We start from the raw sequence: 18,918 nt of genomic DNA on the forward strand, positions 1-18,918 counted from the left end.
ATACTTATATGGCGTATATGTGCAGGTCAGCCCCTTTTTCACGTGTTTTTAAGATTTTTCTTCGAATTCGCCGCCGTTAACCACCATGGTTGGTCAGGGTTTGATCGTTTATGGCCTAGGTAGCTTCGGGGTGTCCAGATCTGAGCTAAGGTGATCCTTAAGCTTGTTTTTGGTTGATTAAACACCCGAATAACGCTAGATCTAGATCCAAACGGCTCATACGTCATCACGGGGCTGCAATCTCGGGTTCTAATAGGTTGGGTCAACTGAGATAAATGATTTATTACCTTCGGTTGGTCTCGGGTCGTTGAATATAGTAGAGCATAGAGTGTTTGGCTTAAGTGTGTGTTTTGATGGTGTAAGCTAATGTGTAAAATGGATGGGAAATGGAAAAGATTAGGGTAGGTATTTATACTCCTTAAGCCCGTGGCCTTTAGGCTCATATTTCCTTTTTAGTCCATAATTAATTAAAATCCACCATCCCTTTTATCTTATTATTTTATTACTATATCTACTAACTCAAATTAATTCATCTAGCGAAATTAATATATTAATATTATTCTAGAAAATTTCGGGATGTTACATAAATGCTCACCAATCTTTATGTTGACAAACTTGATTTTTATATAATGCTACTGATTTGATTATAGGTTGAATGATGAATAGAGACTTGATCATATAGTTGTACTTTTAGGGTATTTTTAATTGGACGATTTACTTTTGTTGTATTGTTACGTTTGTTTGGTTGTATTTGTGTACTTAAGCAAGTTGTAATTTGAATCTACGAAATGATATGTTTAATTTTTTATCACCTTAATAGTGTCATGTGTTCATGTACAATCCGGCGTGCCCCGATATATTCCGCCGCTTTTGATCAGGGTGTGACATGATTGATGTGAGGCTCCGCGCGGTTATTCTTTAATGAGATGGAACAAGTATATTCCTAGGAAGGTAAATATTTTGATTTGGAGAATCTTGTGTATCGTCTATGTCTGTGTGTGCCAACGAAGCATAATTTAAGTTTAAAAGGTTTAGACATCCCATCTATTGGTTCTTCAATGTGTTTGAATTTGGTGGAAGTGTTGGATTATTTTTTGAAAGGTGTGTTATTGCATCCAAAATTTGGAATTCTATTGCTAGTTGGTTGGGTTTGAAGTTTTTAACTAATAAAGGCCCTCAAGGTATTATTGATTGGTTGAAAGCTACTGGTTGGGTAAAAAAGAAAAAAAATTATGTTGTGAGATGATTATTTTTATAACTCGGTGGATTATTTGGAGTTCCCATAATAAATTGCTTTTTAATTCGAAGAACAAAAACAAAGAAAATATTTTTGGTTTCATTGTATCGGTTTCTTATAAGTGGTTCTCGTCCTATAACGTTGAGTTACATTTGAGTTGGATGGCGTGACTAAAAACATGTAATTTTGTTTTGTCCTTGGTTAGAAAATTATAATAAGTGGCATTTTACAAAAGTTTGTCTTAAGAAAAACATTATAGTGGTTAAAATATTGTGTCTCGTAACTAAAACGTTGAACGCGCATGTATAGGGGTGTTCAAAAATATCCGAAATTGTATCCGAATTATCCGAGTATCCGTATCTGAACTATCAGAAAGTTCGGATATTTGAATCTCGGATATCCGAATTTTCGGATTCGGATAGTGATTTTGAAAATTTTCGGATATTTTAGATATCCGAAATTTTCCAAAATATTTTTTTAGTATTTAAAAAATAAATATTATTTATAAATTTGGATATTTTTATGAATATTTCGGATATTTCGCGCAATATTTGGATATTTTTATCAGATGTTTCGGTTATCCAAAATGCTTTTAAGAAAAATTCTTTAAATTTTTTATAATTAATATTTTTAAAACAAGTTTTTTTATGGAATTTTCGGATATCCGATTTACTATCCGAACAGATGTATTCAGAATTTCGAATATTCGAACTTCGGATATCTTAAATTTCGGATACGGATTTAGATAGTGAAATCCAATATTCGAAATGTTCAGAAATTCTAAACTCCTGGCATATATTTATGGGTTAGGCTAAATGTACCTCCTTGGGTACTTGTCATACATCCTCTCCTAGACTTTCATTTCTTTCAACAATTTTATTTGGTATTACTGCTCTCTAATATTTTTACTTATTTCAAGTCTCATTTTAAAATATCCAATCAAATACTATAAAGATTATTTTTTATTGCTTTTTTATTTTCTCTCGTGTTTATTGTTTTTTAATTATAGTAATAATATTTATTATCATTATAAAATGTATTTAAAAAATAATAATATAACGCCTTTATAAAAACGATAAAACCTTTTGTATATATTTATCTGATCATATGTCTCACATTCGACAAAAAGATCATTTAAATATCTTTTGATACGTTCGAAAGCATGAAATTAATGTCACATGAGAAAAGAGCCAACTTGTTGATCAAGTCGTATATTGTTTAATATGTTTTATTGATAAAAAAATGTGTTTCTTTTTTAAAGTAAGTTATCTCTAAAAATTATTCAAAAAGAAAAACACACCCTAAAAGTATTAAAACACTTATAGAAAAAAAATATTTTTATTCTTTTTAATTTTAAAAAACATTTTCTACATAAACAATTTTTTTGTTATTTAAAAACAGAAAAAATGTTTTATAAAATATAAAAAAAAGATTAAAGGAAAAGAAAAACTCTTTAAATAATAAAGAAACTTTTTTTAATTATTAATGATAATAAAAGATGACAAAATGACAAAGAATAAACATAAAAGTTTAAATTGTATTAATGCAAAACTTTGGAGAGGGGTATGTTTAGTAAGAATGAAGGGCAGGGGGTACGTTTAACAACACCCATATTAATGCATAAGATTAAAACATTTTAGGGGCAATTTTGTGTTTTGATAAATTTTTCTTTAGCAAAAACAGAATCATGTTATGGTTCATTTTTAATTTATTCAAAAATAATTACAAGTTTGATCCTTTAACTTTAATCACATTTTGTTAATTTATATAATACTTACATATATACCCCTTATTTTAAACCAACTACACCGACGACGTTTAAACGTTTATAACTTTTTCACACGCTAATATTTTTTTAAAAACATTATACCATAGAAACGAATATTTTATTCTCTTTAATTTGAGTATGATATTGTTATATTTTTTCATTTTAAAAACTTAACGTGTTACGTGATTACTATTAAAGACCGAAAAATGAATCGGGCGGGTTCGGTTGTTCGGGTCATGGGTCTAAAAGGTTAAGGTTGGAATGAGTCGATACAAAAAAGTTAAATTGGCTTGGGTCGGGACGGGTTTGGGTTGAAATGGATCAAGCCATAACGAATTTCGGGTTAGAACAGTGTCAAGCGAAACGAGTTGCGGTTCAAGACGAGTTCAATGTAGCGTTATGTGCGCACAGACACCTGATTGCGCACGTAAAGTCGTTGTGTGACGTGCTTACTAACACTGGTTAAGATTCTAATGTCGCAATACGAGCACACTATCTTCGGGTTACGCGCGTACTATTGTGAAGTAACGCACATATAGAATCGGTAACACCGTTTACACATCGGATGACATGTTTGCGTGCATACCTCGCCGCATCGCGACACACAACTAGTTCCTGAAAATACTCAAGTCATAAACCAAAATAAGTCCTTGTACTTTCCTCTATATTCGTTTTCCACACACAAATCACAATCATATCAATATCATTTTTCCCTGGCGAAACGGACAACCACTGAGGAGGAGGTTTAAGTTTCAAAACCCTAAACCATGAGCTACGCGGCGTACAAATTAATGCACGCACCCACCGGGATCGACAACTGCGCTTCGGGATTCATCACGCATTCTCCGGCAGACTTCGCTCCACGCATTCTCTCCGTTCAGACCACAGAAGATATAGACTCCGTGTGGCCCACCACGCCGGCACCAGGTGTGGGACCCATCCCGAACCTCATTGTCACCGCTGCTAACGTTCTCGAAGTTTACACAGTTAGGGTTTTGGAAAATGACGCTAATAATAATAAGGATTCCGCTCAACCGCAGCGCGGCGGCCTCATGGCTGGCCTTTCTGGTGCTTCGTTAGAACTCGTTTGCAGTTACAGGTACTACTGAATTTAGGTTAAAATATAGTATTTACATTGGAATTGGTTAGATAGTAATTATTTTGGAAGATTAGTTCATTCTTGCTGATTTTTATGTGACATTGTATTTGTTCATGGATTATGGATGTAGTGGAACGCTTATGCACGGTTTAAATTAGTTTCTAATCAGTCAGGATTGAAGCAAATCTCTTAATTAAAACTAGTTAAATAATTCATTTGATTGAAGCAAATCATCTTTGTCTTCTGAAATATAAGTGTGAAAACTTTGGTAACTTAGAGGTGCACAGCAACTATCTGATGAAATACTTGGAAGAAATAGTTTCTATGGTCAGCTTATATCCTAGAATCTGAGTATGTTTGTCAACCTTACTTTAATATGATAAATCCATAATTTTGAAGGATTGGCATAATTGTATATATCTTTTATGTTGACCTGTGTGCTTTCACCACACACACAATGAATCAATGATGCTTGTTGCATTTTGTTATCTGGAACAAATAAGCTTTTGGGAAGTTGTGACATTTGAATCTTTCTAGTTAGGAACAGCATTTGCAGATTTTATCTACCTGCATCTTGTGTTATCATGAAATTCATGATACAAGAAGCTGGACAGCTAATGATCTAAATGCTCTTTAATATGATCTCATAAGTGATATCAAATTCATTCATTGACCAACCAAACATAATTTTGGATGAAGTATTTTTCGATTCCAATTCAAATTCCATGAACCAAATGATACTTAAGGATAGAAAATGAAATTTATAAAAAAAAAACAAGTAGAAGCAAAATATGCACTTAGTGAGACTTGAACCTATGGCCTCTTAGATTGTTGACAAGGATTTACCCCTACACCAAACTTAAACTTTGTCCATTGGCTTCCATCTGTTTATTCTTATGGGGCCCTTGAATAAAATTAACATACTGTCTCTATGAAATTTTTAAAAAACACTGGGGTCCCAGGACTCCGACCCACATAGTGTGGGTCCGCCCCTGTTTCTAATGGTGTAAATATTGGTTTTTATTCATGAAATTGTACCCCTTGTTAGATGTTAGGTCATACTGCATACTACAAAAGTTCAAATTAGCCTTTTTATTTATTTATATCTCTAAGGAAAGAACTATGTGTCTTTGTTATAAAAAAATTAATTATTATTAACCGCTAAGGATAGAAAAAACTGAATGACTAGCAATGGGAGACAAAAGCCCTTAGAGTTACATGCGTGTGGAATATTGGAATAACATAACTCGGTAGTTGTAAAAATGGTTACCCTCTAGCTTCTTTCTAGTCATGGTCTCGTGTTTTTTCTTTTTATATAATTTTGCCGCCTTTCAAAAAAAGTTATAAAAATGGTTACTTGCAAATTGAATAAGAGAAGAAAAATCTTAATATTTGCTATAAGGTAAATGAAATATCTTCCATGCTGCATATGAAACTATATTTGTATTACAGGTTGCATGGTAATGTGGAATCGGTAGGTGTGCTGTCTTCTGGAGCAGAGGACCTGACGAGTGGAAGAAGAAGAGATTCTATTATCTTAACTTTTAGAGATGCAAAAATCTCAGTTTTAGAATTTGATGATTCAGTGTATGGACTCCGTACAAGGTGAGTCTAATCTATTAGTTAGGTTAGCAAATCGTGTGCATCGTAACAAGTTATATTGTCTACAACTGTTTATCGAGTCCTGAGTTGGATCGTATCAACACGGTGGCTGTTAATAATTTATATTTTTTTTCCTTTTCAGTTCAATGCACTGCTTTGAGGGCCCACAGTGGCTTCATTTGAAAAAAGGCAGAGAGAGTTTTGCCAGAGGGCCGTTAATCAAAGCTGATCCTCTGGGTAGGTGTGCAGGGGTGCTTGTTTATGGCCTACAGATGATAATGCTCAAAGCTGCTGAGGTCTTTCCTGCTACTCATTTTTATCTCCGCATCAGTAATACTTATATTAATTTGAAATGCAAACAACACCGTGTTTTACTTGGAAGAAGTGTTTAAATTGTATAGAAAATTCATCATAATAAACTGGCGTTAAGTCTTAATCTTAGTTTGAGTCAATGATCCAAACTATAATTCTGTTAACTACCATTTAGTTAAAGATTGAGTCAGTATATTGGATGGTATATCCTCTCTATAGATCTTTATGGTCACATGACAAACCCTATTCTATCATAGCTCTATTGTATTGCATGTAATGTGCTTTTGTTGCTTTTCTTTTAAGATATTCTAATTACTTAATCAAGGTTTTAATCAGCCAATCAGTGGATGTCTTCTCAAATGGTCTTTTGTTCTATAAAATTTCTAATTGCTGAACATTATTAACTTTTATCTTACTCGAATCTTTCATAATGATATGGGTAGAACATGTTGGATTAGTTGTCGCTGCATTCATCAATTTGTGCTTTGTGTCTGACACATTTAACGTTCCATTTTGGTTAAAATATTAACGTATCAGATCACTACTGATCTTTTTGTTTTATTTTGGATGTTAGGCTGGTGGTTTGGTGGGCGATGATGGTGGTTCTAGTGGTGGGGGCTCGGTTTCTGCACGTATACAGTCGTCATATATGATTAGTTTACGAGATCTCGATGTCAATCATGTCAAAGACTTTATATTCGTTCATGGTAAGAAGTTATAAACCTAAATTTGACTGTTTCATGTTTTATGAAGAGCGTGTGTTTTCACCTTTTTGGTTTCTTGGTGAGTTATGAGTTTAATCGTATTGAGTTTATAGGTTACATTGAACCCGTTTTGGTGATCCTTCATGAGAAAGAACTCACATGGGCTGGGCGTCTCCCATATAAGCATCATACTTGTGTAATTTCTGCACTAAGTATCAGTACCAGTTTGAAGCAGCATCCACTCATATGGTCTGCCATTGTAAGTTCCTACTATTTTTTCATCTGTTTTTATCAATTAAAACACTCCTACAGTATGAAATCATTGGTTTATTGGGAAGTTTAGATTGGTTCTGGTTACTATTTTACCACAGTTTATTGGAAGTGTGGATTTCTTTTAACTTTAGTGACAAAATATGTTTCCTTATTTGTTTATTGAGATTAATTGTTTTTTGTATCAGAATCTTCCACATCATTCCTATAAGCTTCTTGCTGTTCCATCTCCAATTGGTGGAGTTCTTGTAATTTGTGCAAATACTATTCATTATCATAGCCAGGTATTTCTCTTATTCTCTTTCCATTGTAACGCAGTTAAATCTCAATATAGTATGCTTCTAAATTGGTTCCCGCTCTTGTGCAGTCAGCATCGTGCATATTGGCTTTAAATAATTATGCTGTTCCCGTGGATAGTAGGTCCGTTTTATATGTACTTTTTTATCTTTAACAATTACTATCCTATTTTGCCAATTTTCGTTCAGTTATTTGTCATTGGTTAGAATTATTGCATGCAACTAATAATATACAAACGTTGAGAAGACAACCTGTTATCTGAAGTCTGAACCACTTGCATATATTTAAATTACGATTGAACCACACACAAAATGGAAATGGTTAGGCTAAAGTTAAACTAAAATATGTAAAATGATTATTTGTGATCTATATATATACATGCACATATACAAATATTTGTGTGTATATATGTACATACATGAATATACATGTGTGTGTATTTGTATGTATATGTGTGTGTGTATATCCATGCGTGTATCTACCATGTATATATGCATTTATGTCACATAGATACGTGACTGTCTGTGTACATATGTTTATATGTGCTTCATGTACTGCCCCCTAACTTTTACATCAGTGTTGCGGTGAATTTTGATGTTGCATAGTATCTTACTATCTTGCTTTTGCACGCAATACCATATGATTTCTAATATGTAGCCATCTTTTATTTATCAGTCAAGAAATGTCAAGATCAAGTTTTAGCGTGGAGCTTGATGCTGCAAATGCAACTTGGATATCAAATGATGTTGCCATGCTGTCAACAAAATCTGGAGAACTACTCTTGTTGACACTTGTTCATGATGGACGGTGTGTAACCTTTACTCTATTTTTTAATCTTTTGGTTTGTTATAACTTTTATAACAACTGTTTTTAGTCTCATTTTCCCATTAGTTAACATGCGTTAACATGATGATTGTTGTTTACCGGTTTTTTTTAGCAAATGCTAAGAAGTTACAACTTTATTTTTACAGGATTGTGCAGAAGCTTGATCTTTCCAAGTCAAAGGCTTCAGTATTAACCTCAGTAAGCAATAATTTAAATAGCGCATTGCATTAAAGAAGACTTATGTTTATTAAGTATTAACAGTTGCAGTATGCATTGATGTTTCTGTTATAGGGAATCACTACTATAGGAACCTCTTTCTTTTTTCTTGGGAGTCGTTTAGGAGATAGTTTGCTTGTTCAGTTCTATTGTGGAGCAGGATCCTCTATGGGTTCAAAGGAAGAGGTTTGATGATCATGTGTTTTACCTTTAAATTTATTATTATGTAAAAAGAAACTCATTTAAATTACTAACTATCTTGCGCCTTTTTAAGGTTGGTGATATTGAAGGCGATCTTCCATCAACTAAACGGTTAAGAAGATCTTCCTCCGATGCTTTGCAAGATATGGCAAATGATGATGAACTTTCATTGTATGGTTCAGAGCTCAACAATGCACAGTCATCCCAGGTCAAATTAATATGCTTTTGGTCATAATACCATGATCTGTTCATCAAATGATTGTAATAAATCTTTTCTTTTCTTTTTCTAAATGATTCAGAAAACGTTCTCGTTTACTGTGAGGGACTCGTTGATTAACGTTGGCCCTTTGAAAGACTTCTCTTATGGCTTACGCATGAATACTGATCAAAATGCAACGGGGGTTGCTAAACAAAGTAATTATGAACTTGTAAGTTGTAGATTGTATATTATATGCATTACAAGTCTACATTATTTAATTTGTATTAGTTATTTTTTATCTGAAATGTTATTAGGTATGCTGTTCTGGCCATGGAAAGAATGGTTCTCTTTGTGTGCTTCAGCGATCTATTCGTCCTGAAATCATCACCCAAGTATGTCCATTTATGTAATTATATTTAAGATTGTAAAAACCGTTTGGCGGGAAGTTCGCTTATGTTCGTTTATTTAATAAACAAGCATGAATAATTCTTTCGTTTAGTTAGTTAAACGAATGAACATCAACACATGTCTTGTTCGTTTCTATATGTTTGTCAACATTGGTTATGTTTGTTTACATCGCTAATTTACGTTTGTTTGAGTTTGTTAATATATTTCATTTAAGTTTTAGGCCTGTTATAAAGCAGTCTTATTCCAGTATCTTTTTAGGCCTAACGCATTCTTTTTCACATTTACTTGCAATTGGTTTTAGCTCGTTTATGGCAGTTCATCTATGTTCAGTTATGTTCGTTCTTTTATGTCCATGAATTGTCTGTGTATACTGTTAACGAATGGACATAAAAACGAACTCGAACATCTTCATTTTTTTAACGGGTGACACAAGAACATGAAACCATGTTCGTTTAATTGTTTTTTGTCGATCGTATGTATGGTTAAAGTTAAACGAACAAGCACGAACATGATTCGCTCGTGTTCTTTCGGTTCGTACAACCCTAAGTTTAGTTACATCTTTTATTTTTATTATACTTCCAAGTAGGGTTGGCAATTTGGTACCTGTTTAATACAATATAAGACCTGTTTAGCCAAAAAGTACACTATGCAATTTTATACTTAAAATTAATTAAAATTAGGAGGCTAGGGTTCATCATTTCTCCGTCTTGATACATAAAACATATATTCAAACCACCAAAGCCAAGTGTTAAACGAGTCGTTTTCATGTTTAATATTTGTATTAATCGTGTCGTCTCTAATCTGTTAAACACAATACGACACGATTTGCCGGCTCTACTTGCAAGTTCATATGAATTTAGCATGCAATGAAAATTGTCAATATAGCAACATTTGTATTTTGTAGGAATCTATACCAGGCTGTAAAGGGCTTTGGACCGTTTATCACAAAAGTTCACGCAATCAAGCTGAACATTCAAAAACAGCAACTGAAGATGAAGAGTATCATGCATATTTAATTATCAGCTTAGAAAGCCGGACAATGGTATATATGTTTCCCATGCAAAATTACATTTTTTTTTTCTGCTTTATTGTGTTTTTTAATCCAAAAAGATGGCAATCTGGTAGCTAGCATAATAAGACACTTATAAGTAATGTCACACTGCTTAATAAGCATGAAACTAATAACATAAAGTATTTTACGTGTGCAGGTGTTACAGACAGTAAGTAATCTTGAGGAGGTGACAGAAAATGTGGATTATTTTGTTCAAGGTAGCACCATTTATGTCGGGAATCTTTTTGGAAGGTAAAACTATACTTTTTCAATGATACATTGAAGCTTTTCATAGATATAAACACATCACACATATCTATGAAATCGTGTTTACAATTTTCTTTGTTATCTACTTCAATCCACGTTTATTAGACCACTTTTGCCAAATTTGTTGCATTTTGATTAGGAGGCGAGTGATACAAGTGTATTCCCGTGGAGCTCGGATTCTTGATGGTGCTTTCATGACTCAAGATTTAACCTTTCGAGCCACAAATTCTGAAGCTGCTTTGACCGTGTCATCAGTCTCTATTGCCGATCCTTATGTTTTATTGATGATGACTGATGGAAGTATTCAGCTTCTTGTTGGAGGTACATTCATTATGGCAACTCAGCAGTCTTTTACTATTTTTAATCCACTACTTTTTTCATACTTGCAGACCCATCCTCATGCACAATGAGCATCAACAACTTAGCAGCATTTCAGACCACTAAGAGAACAATAAGCGCATGTACTCTTTACCACGATAGAGGAACAGAACCATGGCTTAGAAAAACAAGCACCGATGCATGGCTATTGACAGGTGTCAGTGAACCAGTAGAAGGACCTGATGGTACACCTCCTGATCAGGGTGATATCTATTGTGTGATTTGTTATGAAAACGGGACCCTTGAAATATACGATGTCCCGAATTTCTGTTGTGTTTATTCTGTTGAAAGCTTTGTGTCGGGAAGACCTTTTATTGGCGATAACTTGTTTCAAGAATCTTCCAATGAGTCTCAAAAATACCAGAATATGAAGGTTGTTGAACTGGCTATGCATAGGTGGCATGGAGAGAATAGCCGTCCATTTCTTTTTGGAATATTGACTGACGGGACCATTCTTTGTTATCATGCTTACATGTATGAAGGTTCGGAAGCTGCTTCTAAAAGTCAACCGGTTAATGGTCAAAGCTCTTCAAGCCCCGGTACTTCAAGGCTTAAAAATTTAAGATTTTCACGTGTTTCTTTGGATACGTACACACGAGAAGAGATGTCAACTGAAACTCGTTTTCCTCGAATCACAATGTTTAAAAACATTGGTGGGTGCCCGGGTTTTTTCTTATCGGGTTCACGGCCTGCCTGGTTCATGAAGTTCAGAGAACGTATTCGAATTCATCCACAGGTCAAAATCACTTTTTATGTTATTTGTAGAGGCTACATTTACAACTTAAAACAATTTAATTCTCACTGTGTTTGACTTTTTTACAGCTTTGTGACGGACCAATTATCGCGTTTACAGTTCTTCATAACATGTACTGTAACCATGGGTTCATTTATGTTACCTCACAGGTCAGTTAGCAATCTAACATAACTTTTTTTTCTTCATTTCATCCTCTAAAATCTAACGTGTCGAATGCATGTTTTTTTTATTTTTAAACAGGGTACTTTGAAGATCTGTCAACTTCCATCTTTGCTATCATATGACAATCATTGGCTAGTACAAAAGGTTTTAGTTTAGATGTATATTTTTATTGTTTTGCTATCAAGTCAAATGTTTTGTTTGACTTACAAACTGTTGAAATTTGTCTGTGCTTTTGGATAGATTCCCTTGAAGGCCACTCCACATCAAGTGACATACTTTGCCGAGAAGAACTTATACCCGCTTATAGTTTCTGTTCCTGTGAGTTGACTCTCAGTTTTGTTTTTGCTTTTGGTTGACTATTAATTGGGTCGGTTTTGGTTATTTGTATATTTATAACCGACAAAGTTGAACTGACCCATGATTTAGTAAAAACACAGTTAACCGACTTGACTTGCTATCCTTTGTGTTTGCATATATATTTATATATTTAATGTTATGTAATATATACAAATGCCAAATGGTAAAACTCAAATTATTCGAACCCAAATTTATATAACAAATTATTAAGTGGTTAAAAAATTTGAAGTCCAAACTTTAAACCCCAATAACATTATTATGGGCTATTTTAGTCATGCCCAAACATTTCAAGACAAATTCTAGTTCATGGTTAACTTACCCATAATTGACTTAATCATATTAATTGTTCGGTTATCATTCTCTTGTTAACTGATAGTTAAGTTATGGTTACGATTTTAGGCCATAACTAACCCAAACTGACCCATGCATGCCCCTACAGTTAGTGTATGTCAATCTCTTTTAAACTATTAAATCAAACTTTCGTAAATATTTTATGATGAATATGATTAGATTAATTGTATCATAGATGAACCTTAATCAGGTCCTTCAAAATTTCTTGTATAATTTTTCTTACATAGGGTGTTATCTTTTAGAACATCATAACATTTGGATTGTTTTGTGTAAATATCTCACATTTATAATATTTGAGTTATCAAATTGGGCTTCATTGTCTAATTCTTGGTTTTTTGCAGGTATCAAAGCCCATAACTCAAGTCTTATCAACTCTGGTTGATCAAGAATCTGGCCACCAAATCGAGCATGATACTTCAAATCTTGATGGCACTTATACCGTAGAAGAATTTGAGGTTAGAATTTTGGAACCAGAGAGTTCTGGCGGGCCATGGCAAACAAAGGGAACCATTCACATGCAAACTTCTGAGAATGCGTTAACTGTGAGAGTGGTTACATTAACCGTAAGTTCATATCACAGTCATTGTTCTATTTACATCTATTATTCTTATTGGCGCTTTTAATTCTTTTGGAATATTGTTCTTGAGCTAGAATACAACAACACGAGAGAATGAAACTCTTTTAGCAATCGGGACAGCTTATGTGCAAGGGGAGGATGTAGCTGCAAGAGGACGCGTTCTTTTGTTCTCGGTTGAAAGTAACACTGAAAATTCGCCGGCAAAGGTATAGTAACTTGATTATTTCTATATTACTTTAGGATTTAGAATTACAATTCTTTTAATGTTTTTGTTTCTGGTCTTTTATTGCTCATTTAGGTTACGGAGGTTTACTCGAAGGAAATGAAAGGTGCCATATCAGCATTAGCTTCAATTCAAGGCTATCTGCTAGTTGCTTCGGGCCCCAAAGTTATCCTACACAAGTGGACCGGTTCTGAATTGAATGGTGTTGCATTTTTTGATGCCCCACCACTTTATGTAGTCAGCTTAAATATTGTGAGTTATCTTTCATGTCTATAGTTAGGCCTGTACAGGAATTGAACGTTCAATGAATCGCCCGTGAACTATTTGACGTTTGTTTTATTTGATAAACGAATGAACATGTGCCATCTTTTGTTCATAACGAACATGAACACATGTCTCACTCGTTTGTGTTTGTGAACGTTCGTTCATTTAAATTTGTTTATGTTTGTTTGTCCGTTGGTTTAAAGCTCGATCGTTTATGTATTTACTTAGGTCATAACTCATAACAGTTTAGTCTATTTTTATGAAACAAAACTATCACCTAATACAATTTAGTCTACTTTTATTAACACAAGCATGCTCATTTTCTTAAGAGTGAACAAGAAAACCCCGTTCATTTAATTGTTCGTATTCGGCTAAAGTTAAATGAACAAACGCGGGCATGTCTAGTTCGTGTTCGGTTCGTTTAGACGTCTACAAGCTTATGTCTGCTTGACTTGCATTTTGACCATCTGTCTAGTAACATAATGTCGGTTTGATGGTTTTCTTTTTTAGGTTAAGAATTTTATTCTAATAGGAGATGTACACAAGAGCATATATTTCTTAAGTTGGAAAGAAAACGGGTCCCAGTTGACTTTATTAGCCAAGGATTTCGGCTCCCTTGACTGCTTTGCTACCGAGTTTCTAATCGATGGAAGTACTTTAAGTCTAATGGTCTCAGATGACCAAAAGAATGTTCAGGTAAGCACTTCTTCATGTATTATATACATATATATATATATGCTCCCTTTTAACCGTTTATATAATAACACTTTGGATCCATATTTACCTTATTTTGTAACTCTCAGATATTTTATTATGCACCAAAGGTGTCGGAAAGTTGGAAGGGTCAAAAACTACTTTCACGAGCCGAGTTTCATGTGGGGGCCCACGTGACTAAGTTCCTTCGGTTACAGATGCTTCCGGCTTCTTCCACCGGTCCTGCGGCTTCTGATAAAACAAACCGTTTTGCACTTGTGTTTGGAACCCTAGATGGAAGCATTGGGTGTATTGCACCACTTGATGAATTAACGTTTCGCAGGCTTCAATCGCTGCAGAAAAAGCTTGTGGATGCGGTTTCTCATGTTGCGGGATTGAATCCGAGATCCTTTCGCCAGTTTCATTCGAACGGGAAGGCTCACCGCCCCGGGCCTGATAGTATTGTGGACTGTGAGCTGTTGTGTCAGTAAGTTTGTTTAACCTCTTTTCACATATTCTGTCAAGTCATGTAGAAAGAAATCTTATAGATTTGTTTATTTTTTTTTCGGTGCAGTTATGATATGCTTCCATTTGAGAATCAGCATGAAATCGCTAACCAGATTGGGACGACACGTGCTCAGATTATTGCAAATTTGAATGACTTGGCTCTTGGCACTAGCTTTTTGTGAAGTGTATCATCTTGTTGATGTCGACTGATCATGTTGTGTCATCTAATCATGTGTAATTTGAGAGTTTTCGTTTTGGAAATTGTATATAGAGTTTGTAGTTGCTGTGGAGGACCAAAAAACTAACAGTGGTTTCGTACTGGCGGCATAGGGTGGTGGTGTGGTGGTTATGTTGTCTGTTTTTTTCTCTATAAAACCATGTGGGCTAGGTTTTTCTTATTTTTCAAGGATTTAGTGAAGTTGATTTAGTTTCGAGTTTCTTGGATAGCATGTAGCGAAGGAGATTTGTGATACATAGAATGATTTTAATTTGGTAACCATTTGGATTTAACAATTTGGAAGCCTTTAATAATCAACAAAAATCAATGACATTTATCTTATTCTTGTCTGTCAGATTTTCATTAAGGAAATTGAGTGTTATATTTATTTAAATAATTTAAGAAAGTGTTATGCCATTATGCATGGCAAAGCTTTTGTACGTTTAAGCATAATTTCTATATTTTATGTTTAAATAATAGATTTGTGTAAAAAGTTAACCTTAGAGTATCTCCAATGCTATGAACATTCATATTTAATACATCAAAAAATTCAAAAAATATGATTGTAGTTTTTATAATGTAAGGAGTAGTTTATGGTGTTATAAGTGAAAAATAATGAAATGTAGTGATTTTTCTGTATATTTTAAAAATATACTGTTTACATCATATTATATTTTTAATATATTTTGAAAGTGGTTGTGAGTGAAAGAAAGAAAAATGGTAATGATAAATGTATAAAAATTATTTATTTGAAATAGAAGAGAAATATAGTAATTTTTAGTGTAATTTTGGATTCGAAGATACATGATTAAATGTGAATGCTCTAAGTGTTGCAAACCTCCACCGTAGCATATAACATTGATTTCAAACTTTTCTCAAAATTTTTTATTTTCTTTTACAACACCAAACCTTCACAAACTTCATTAATAGCATTAACAATATCGTACATGTAAACACACACACATATATACATATATATATGTGTGTGTGAGAGAGAGAGAGAGAGAGTGGTGGCCCATAATACCTGGTATGGCTCTAGTCTTCAGCCATAAACCCGCTCATGGACTTGAGCTCCACAATGCAAGCAAATTTGTCTCCTTGACTCCGCTTCTCTCCCCATAGATCCAAACGGAGAACCCATCTGCGTTGGAGGTGCTCTTAGTATGGAGCATATATATTATATAAAAAATGTGACATTAGAGTCCTAATTTGGGGTGTTATTTCTTAACTTATTAGCTTTCTTTTTTGTTTGTAGGTCTTTCTAGTTGTCTCCATTTTATGAAATTTCGTTAGTGATTGATAAGAATTAATTTCCGTGACCCATTTTGTTGACTTTGTTTAGCTAGGCTTGGGTGGTGGTGAATGCGTGTTATCATGATATGATGTTTACTTGCCTTTATCACTTTTTAAGTACAGTTAAATTATATAGTTATCTAAGTTTTAGAAATTTAGGGTTAAATCATATAGAAGAGAAAAGAATCAGATTGCACATGCAACTCACACGCTAATTTTTATCAATACTTTTAGTCGTTAATGATTTTTTTGTATGTCATTTTTTTTATAAAAAAAGAAAATACACCATAAAGTTGAGCATTTGTTTAATCTTTAATATGAGTATGGTATTTCTAAATCATTTTTTTGGGGTTTTTGAACATGGTGTTTTTACATTTTAAAGATGGTGTTTTAACTTTTAACTTCTTTTGGTCATTGTTTTTAAGCACATAGATGCAAAATTCAGGAATATTGAACGATGTCAAAAGGAAAAACACAATATACATACAGTTTTAAAACACATGTAGATCGAGAAGCTAAAACTTCATGTACAAAACCTAAAACAATGACTTAAATATGATATTTAGAATCTTAAAACACCATGTAGTTCAATATGAGGAAATTGCATTTGATGTTAGAAAGCCAACAAACAAATGTATGATACAACCTTTACACTCATCCCTTTCTTTATCGTACAAGATGATGAATGATGATGATGTGGCACTGCAAACTAATATAAACCCTCCAAGTCTCCAATTTCAAAATCAATGTGTTATACATAACGTCCGGTTCATCAAGTGGGTCAATTTGGTCATGTACTTAACCACACCCAAACCCAACGACCCGCCATGAGCCCATGACCTCCATGCAACATGTTTGATTTATTTTGTCATATTTTTGGTTTATTGTCTTTAGTTTCCTATGTTTCACGATCCAGTTAGTGTTGGTTATTACCTTAAACTAGTAATTTACTCGTGCTCCGCGCGAACCCAGGCGTTACAGTGATGAGTTAATGAGAATTCGGTCTTTAAGTTCATTACGGTGTCGGAATTAAACCTAAAAAGACCTACAAAGAAAGGGATGAAACATAGGATTCGGTGGATGACATGCAAAATCCTCAAGAAAATCCTCGCAGTGCATCAAGATCACAGACAAACTGAATTCTCAGTAAGTTTTTGAAGGAAATTACAAGCGTTTAATGATGAAGATATGCAAACCATAACCTTTCCAGGATCCTCACCAAAACAATTAATGTTCATTTTTGCTTATTGTTACTTGTTATAATCATTGCAACTACAAATAGAAGCCGTGTTGATCGTAATAGGACACATACACACACCCGAACACACTTAATAATAACAATAACAAAAATAATAATAATAAGAGGTGTGGCGTCTGAAAAGTGAAAACATAATATTTCACTCTGCTTCTTCTCCCTCGCAATCAATCCGAATTTGGCGCTCTCTCTCTCGATCGTACTGTACTGCAATGGCGTTACTGCACAATTTCTTTGTTTCTTTTTGCTGTTTCCTTGTCAATGCAGCAGGTTCTCGGTGCTTCTTCTTCTCCAATGCCAGGCTGAGGCTTCATCATCTCTGTTCGTTCGTCCTTAATCTTACCAAGGTCCGTCCGTTAGGGTTTATTATTTATTGCTTTTCTTTCTTGCCAACTTAATTACTCATTATATTTAATATTAACACTCATGATGAATTGATGATGATCCATTTTCTTTTCTTTAACACATGATGAATTGATGATGATCCATTTTCTTTTCTTTTTAATAATTTATTAATCTGATTCAAATTATGCATATGATCAATGTTGATTTTGTGGTTTCTTGGTTTGATTTTCTGTCACGAACTTTTTGAATGTATTTGAGTGTGTGTTCTATGTTATAAAAGGCTAATAGATGTTTGGATGCAACTGGAAACACTTACATGTCAATTCTTTTTTAAATAAGAGCTCAAATTTTTTATTTGTGAAGAATTACGCGTCTGATAATAATGTTGTAAGTCCATATGATTATATATATGTTAAATGGAGATTGGGGTTTGAATTCATGTTGATAGTTTCATGGTTTTTTCTGTTTGTGTTGATGTTATTTGTTTGATACCGTATATAATGATATGCATATTATTATTATGGCCTTAAGATATATTTTTTAATAGATTGTATGAACGATCACCTACCTGATACATTTTTTTTTCTTTTTTACAATATTGTAGAATTTCATCACTATGAGCTTGCAAAAATATGTTGATGATGATGATGACTTTCTTGCGAAAGAGACTGCTGGGGTGGTTAAAGGTGCTGCTGCTCTTGATTACAAAATCACATGTCCCGTCTTACTAGAAAAGGAAAAGGCAGACATAGTAGTAGGAGATGATCATGACCAGTCATTTGGAACTTCCCCTAGACTAACTTGGGACACTCGACGCTTGCTCGCTCTAGACCTTAAGCCTATGGAGGACGACTCTGAAGCTGAAGATGACATTGGAATCTCCATCTCCATTCAATCTTCCTCTAGAGCTCGCCAAACCTGGGCTAGCCGTAACTTAGATGTTCTACAACTTTATCACTCTGATGATAAAGAACCGGAAAGAAAACCAAGAGACAAAAAACAGCCGGTTTCTCGATTACCCCCTAGAAGCAGCAGATTTATATCCACCGGAAAAGAAGCCGACAGGAAACTCCCCGTAACAAAACC

General features: G+C 34.0%; 1 protein-coding gene across 2 annotated transcripts in view; it reads left to right on the forward strand.

The window, feature by feature from the left end:
* The first annotated feature begins 3,637 nt into the window (after window positions 1-3,637).
* LOC143583363 (cleavage and polyadenylation specificity factor subunit 1-like) overlaps window positions 3,638-18,918 on the forward strand; it is a 32,940-nt gene continuing 17,659 nt past the window's right edge. Inside the window, exons 1-26 of one of the 2 annotated variants that reach the window (XM_077065681.1) lie at window positions 3,642-4,104; window positions 5,557-5,709; window positions 5,849-6,002; window positions 6,593-6,725; window positions 6,836-6,981; window positions 7,181-7,276; window positions 7,360-7,412; window positions 7,965-8,096; window positions 8,261-8,312; window positions 8,406-8,516; window positions 8,605-8,739; window positions 8,831-8,959; window positions 9,045-9,122; window positions 10,043-10,180; window positions 10,347-10,441; window positions 10,596-10,777; window positions 10,846-11,570; window positions 11,657-11,737; window positions 11,829-11,894; window positions 11,991-12,068; window positions 12,800-13,021; window positions 13,110-13,241; window positions 13,334-13,510; window positions 14,033-14,218; window positions 14,326-14,702; window positions 14,790-15,047. In XM_077065681.1, coding sequence (XP_076921796.1) covers window positions 3,773-4,104; window positions 5,557-5,709; window positions 5,849-6,002; window positions 6,593-6,725; window positions 6,836-6,981; window positions 7,181-7,276; window positions 7,360-7,412; window positions 7,965-8,096; window positions 8,261-8,312; window positions 8,406-8,516; window positions 8,605-8,739; window positions 8,831-8,959; window positions 9,045-9,122; window positions 10,043-10,180; window positions 10,347-10,441; window positions 10,596-10,777; window positions 10,846-11,570; window positions 11,657-11,737; window positions 11,829-11,894; window positions 11,991-12,068; window positions 12,800-13,021; window positions 13,110-13,241; window positions 13,334-13,510; window positions 14,033-14,218; window positions 14,326-14,702; window positions 14,790-14,904 — 4,278 coding nt within the window. In that variant the 5' untranslated portion in view covers window positions 3,642-3,772 and the 3' untranslated portion in view covers window positions 14,905-15,047. Of the gene's footprint in view, window positions 4,105-5,556; window positions 5,710-5,848; window positions 6,003-6,592; window positions 6,726-6,835; window positions 6,982-7,180; window positions 7,277-7,359; window positions 7,413-7,964; window positions 8,097-8,260; window positions 8,313-8,405; window positions 8,517-8,604; window positions 8,740-8,830; window positions 8,960-9,044; window positions 9,123-10,042; window positions 10,181-10,346; window positions 10,442-10,595; window positions 10,778-10,845; window positions 11,571-11,656; window positions 11,738-11,828; window positions 11,895-11,990; window positions 12,069-12,799; window positions 13,022-13,109; window positions 13,242-13,333; window positions 13,511-14,032; window positions 14,219-14,325; window positions 14,703-14,789; window positions 15,048-18,918 lie in introns of those variants that run through there. The other variant, XM_077065682.1, reaches the window with a different exon arrangement.

The sequence above is a fragment of the Bidens hawaiensis genome, unplaced genomic scaffold (assembly GCF_021521415.1).
Source record: "Bidens hawaiensis isolate Kalapana, Puna unplaced genomic scaffold, B.hawaiensis_p1.1 tig00032369_1, whole genome shotgun sequence".
Lineage (NCBI taxonomy): Eukaryota > Viridiplantae > Streptophyta > Magnoliopsida > Asterales > Asteraceae > Bidens > Bidens hawaiensis.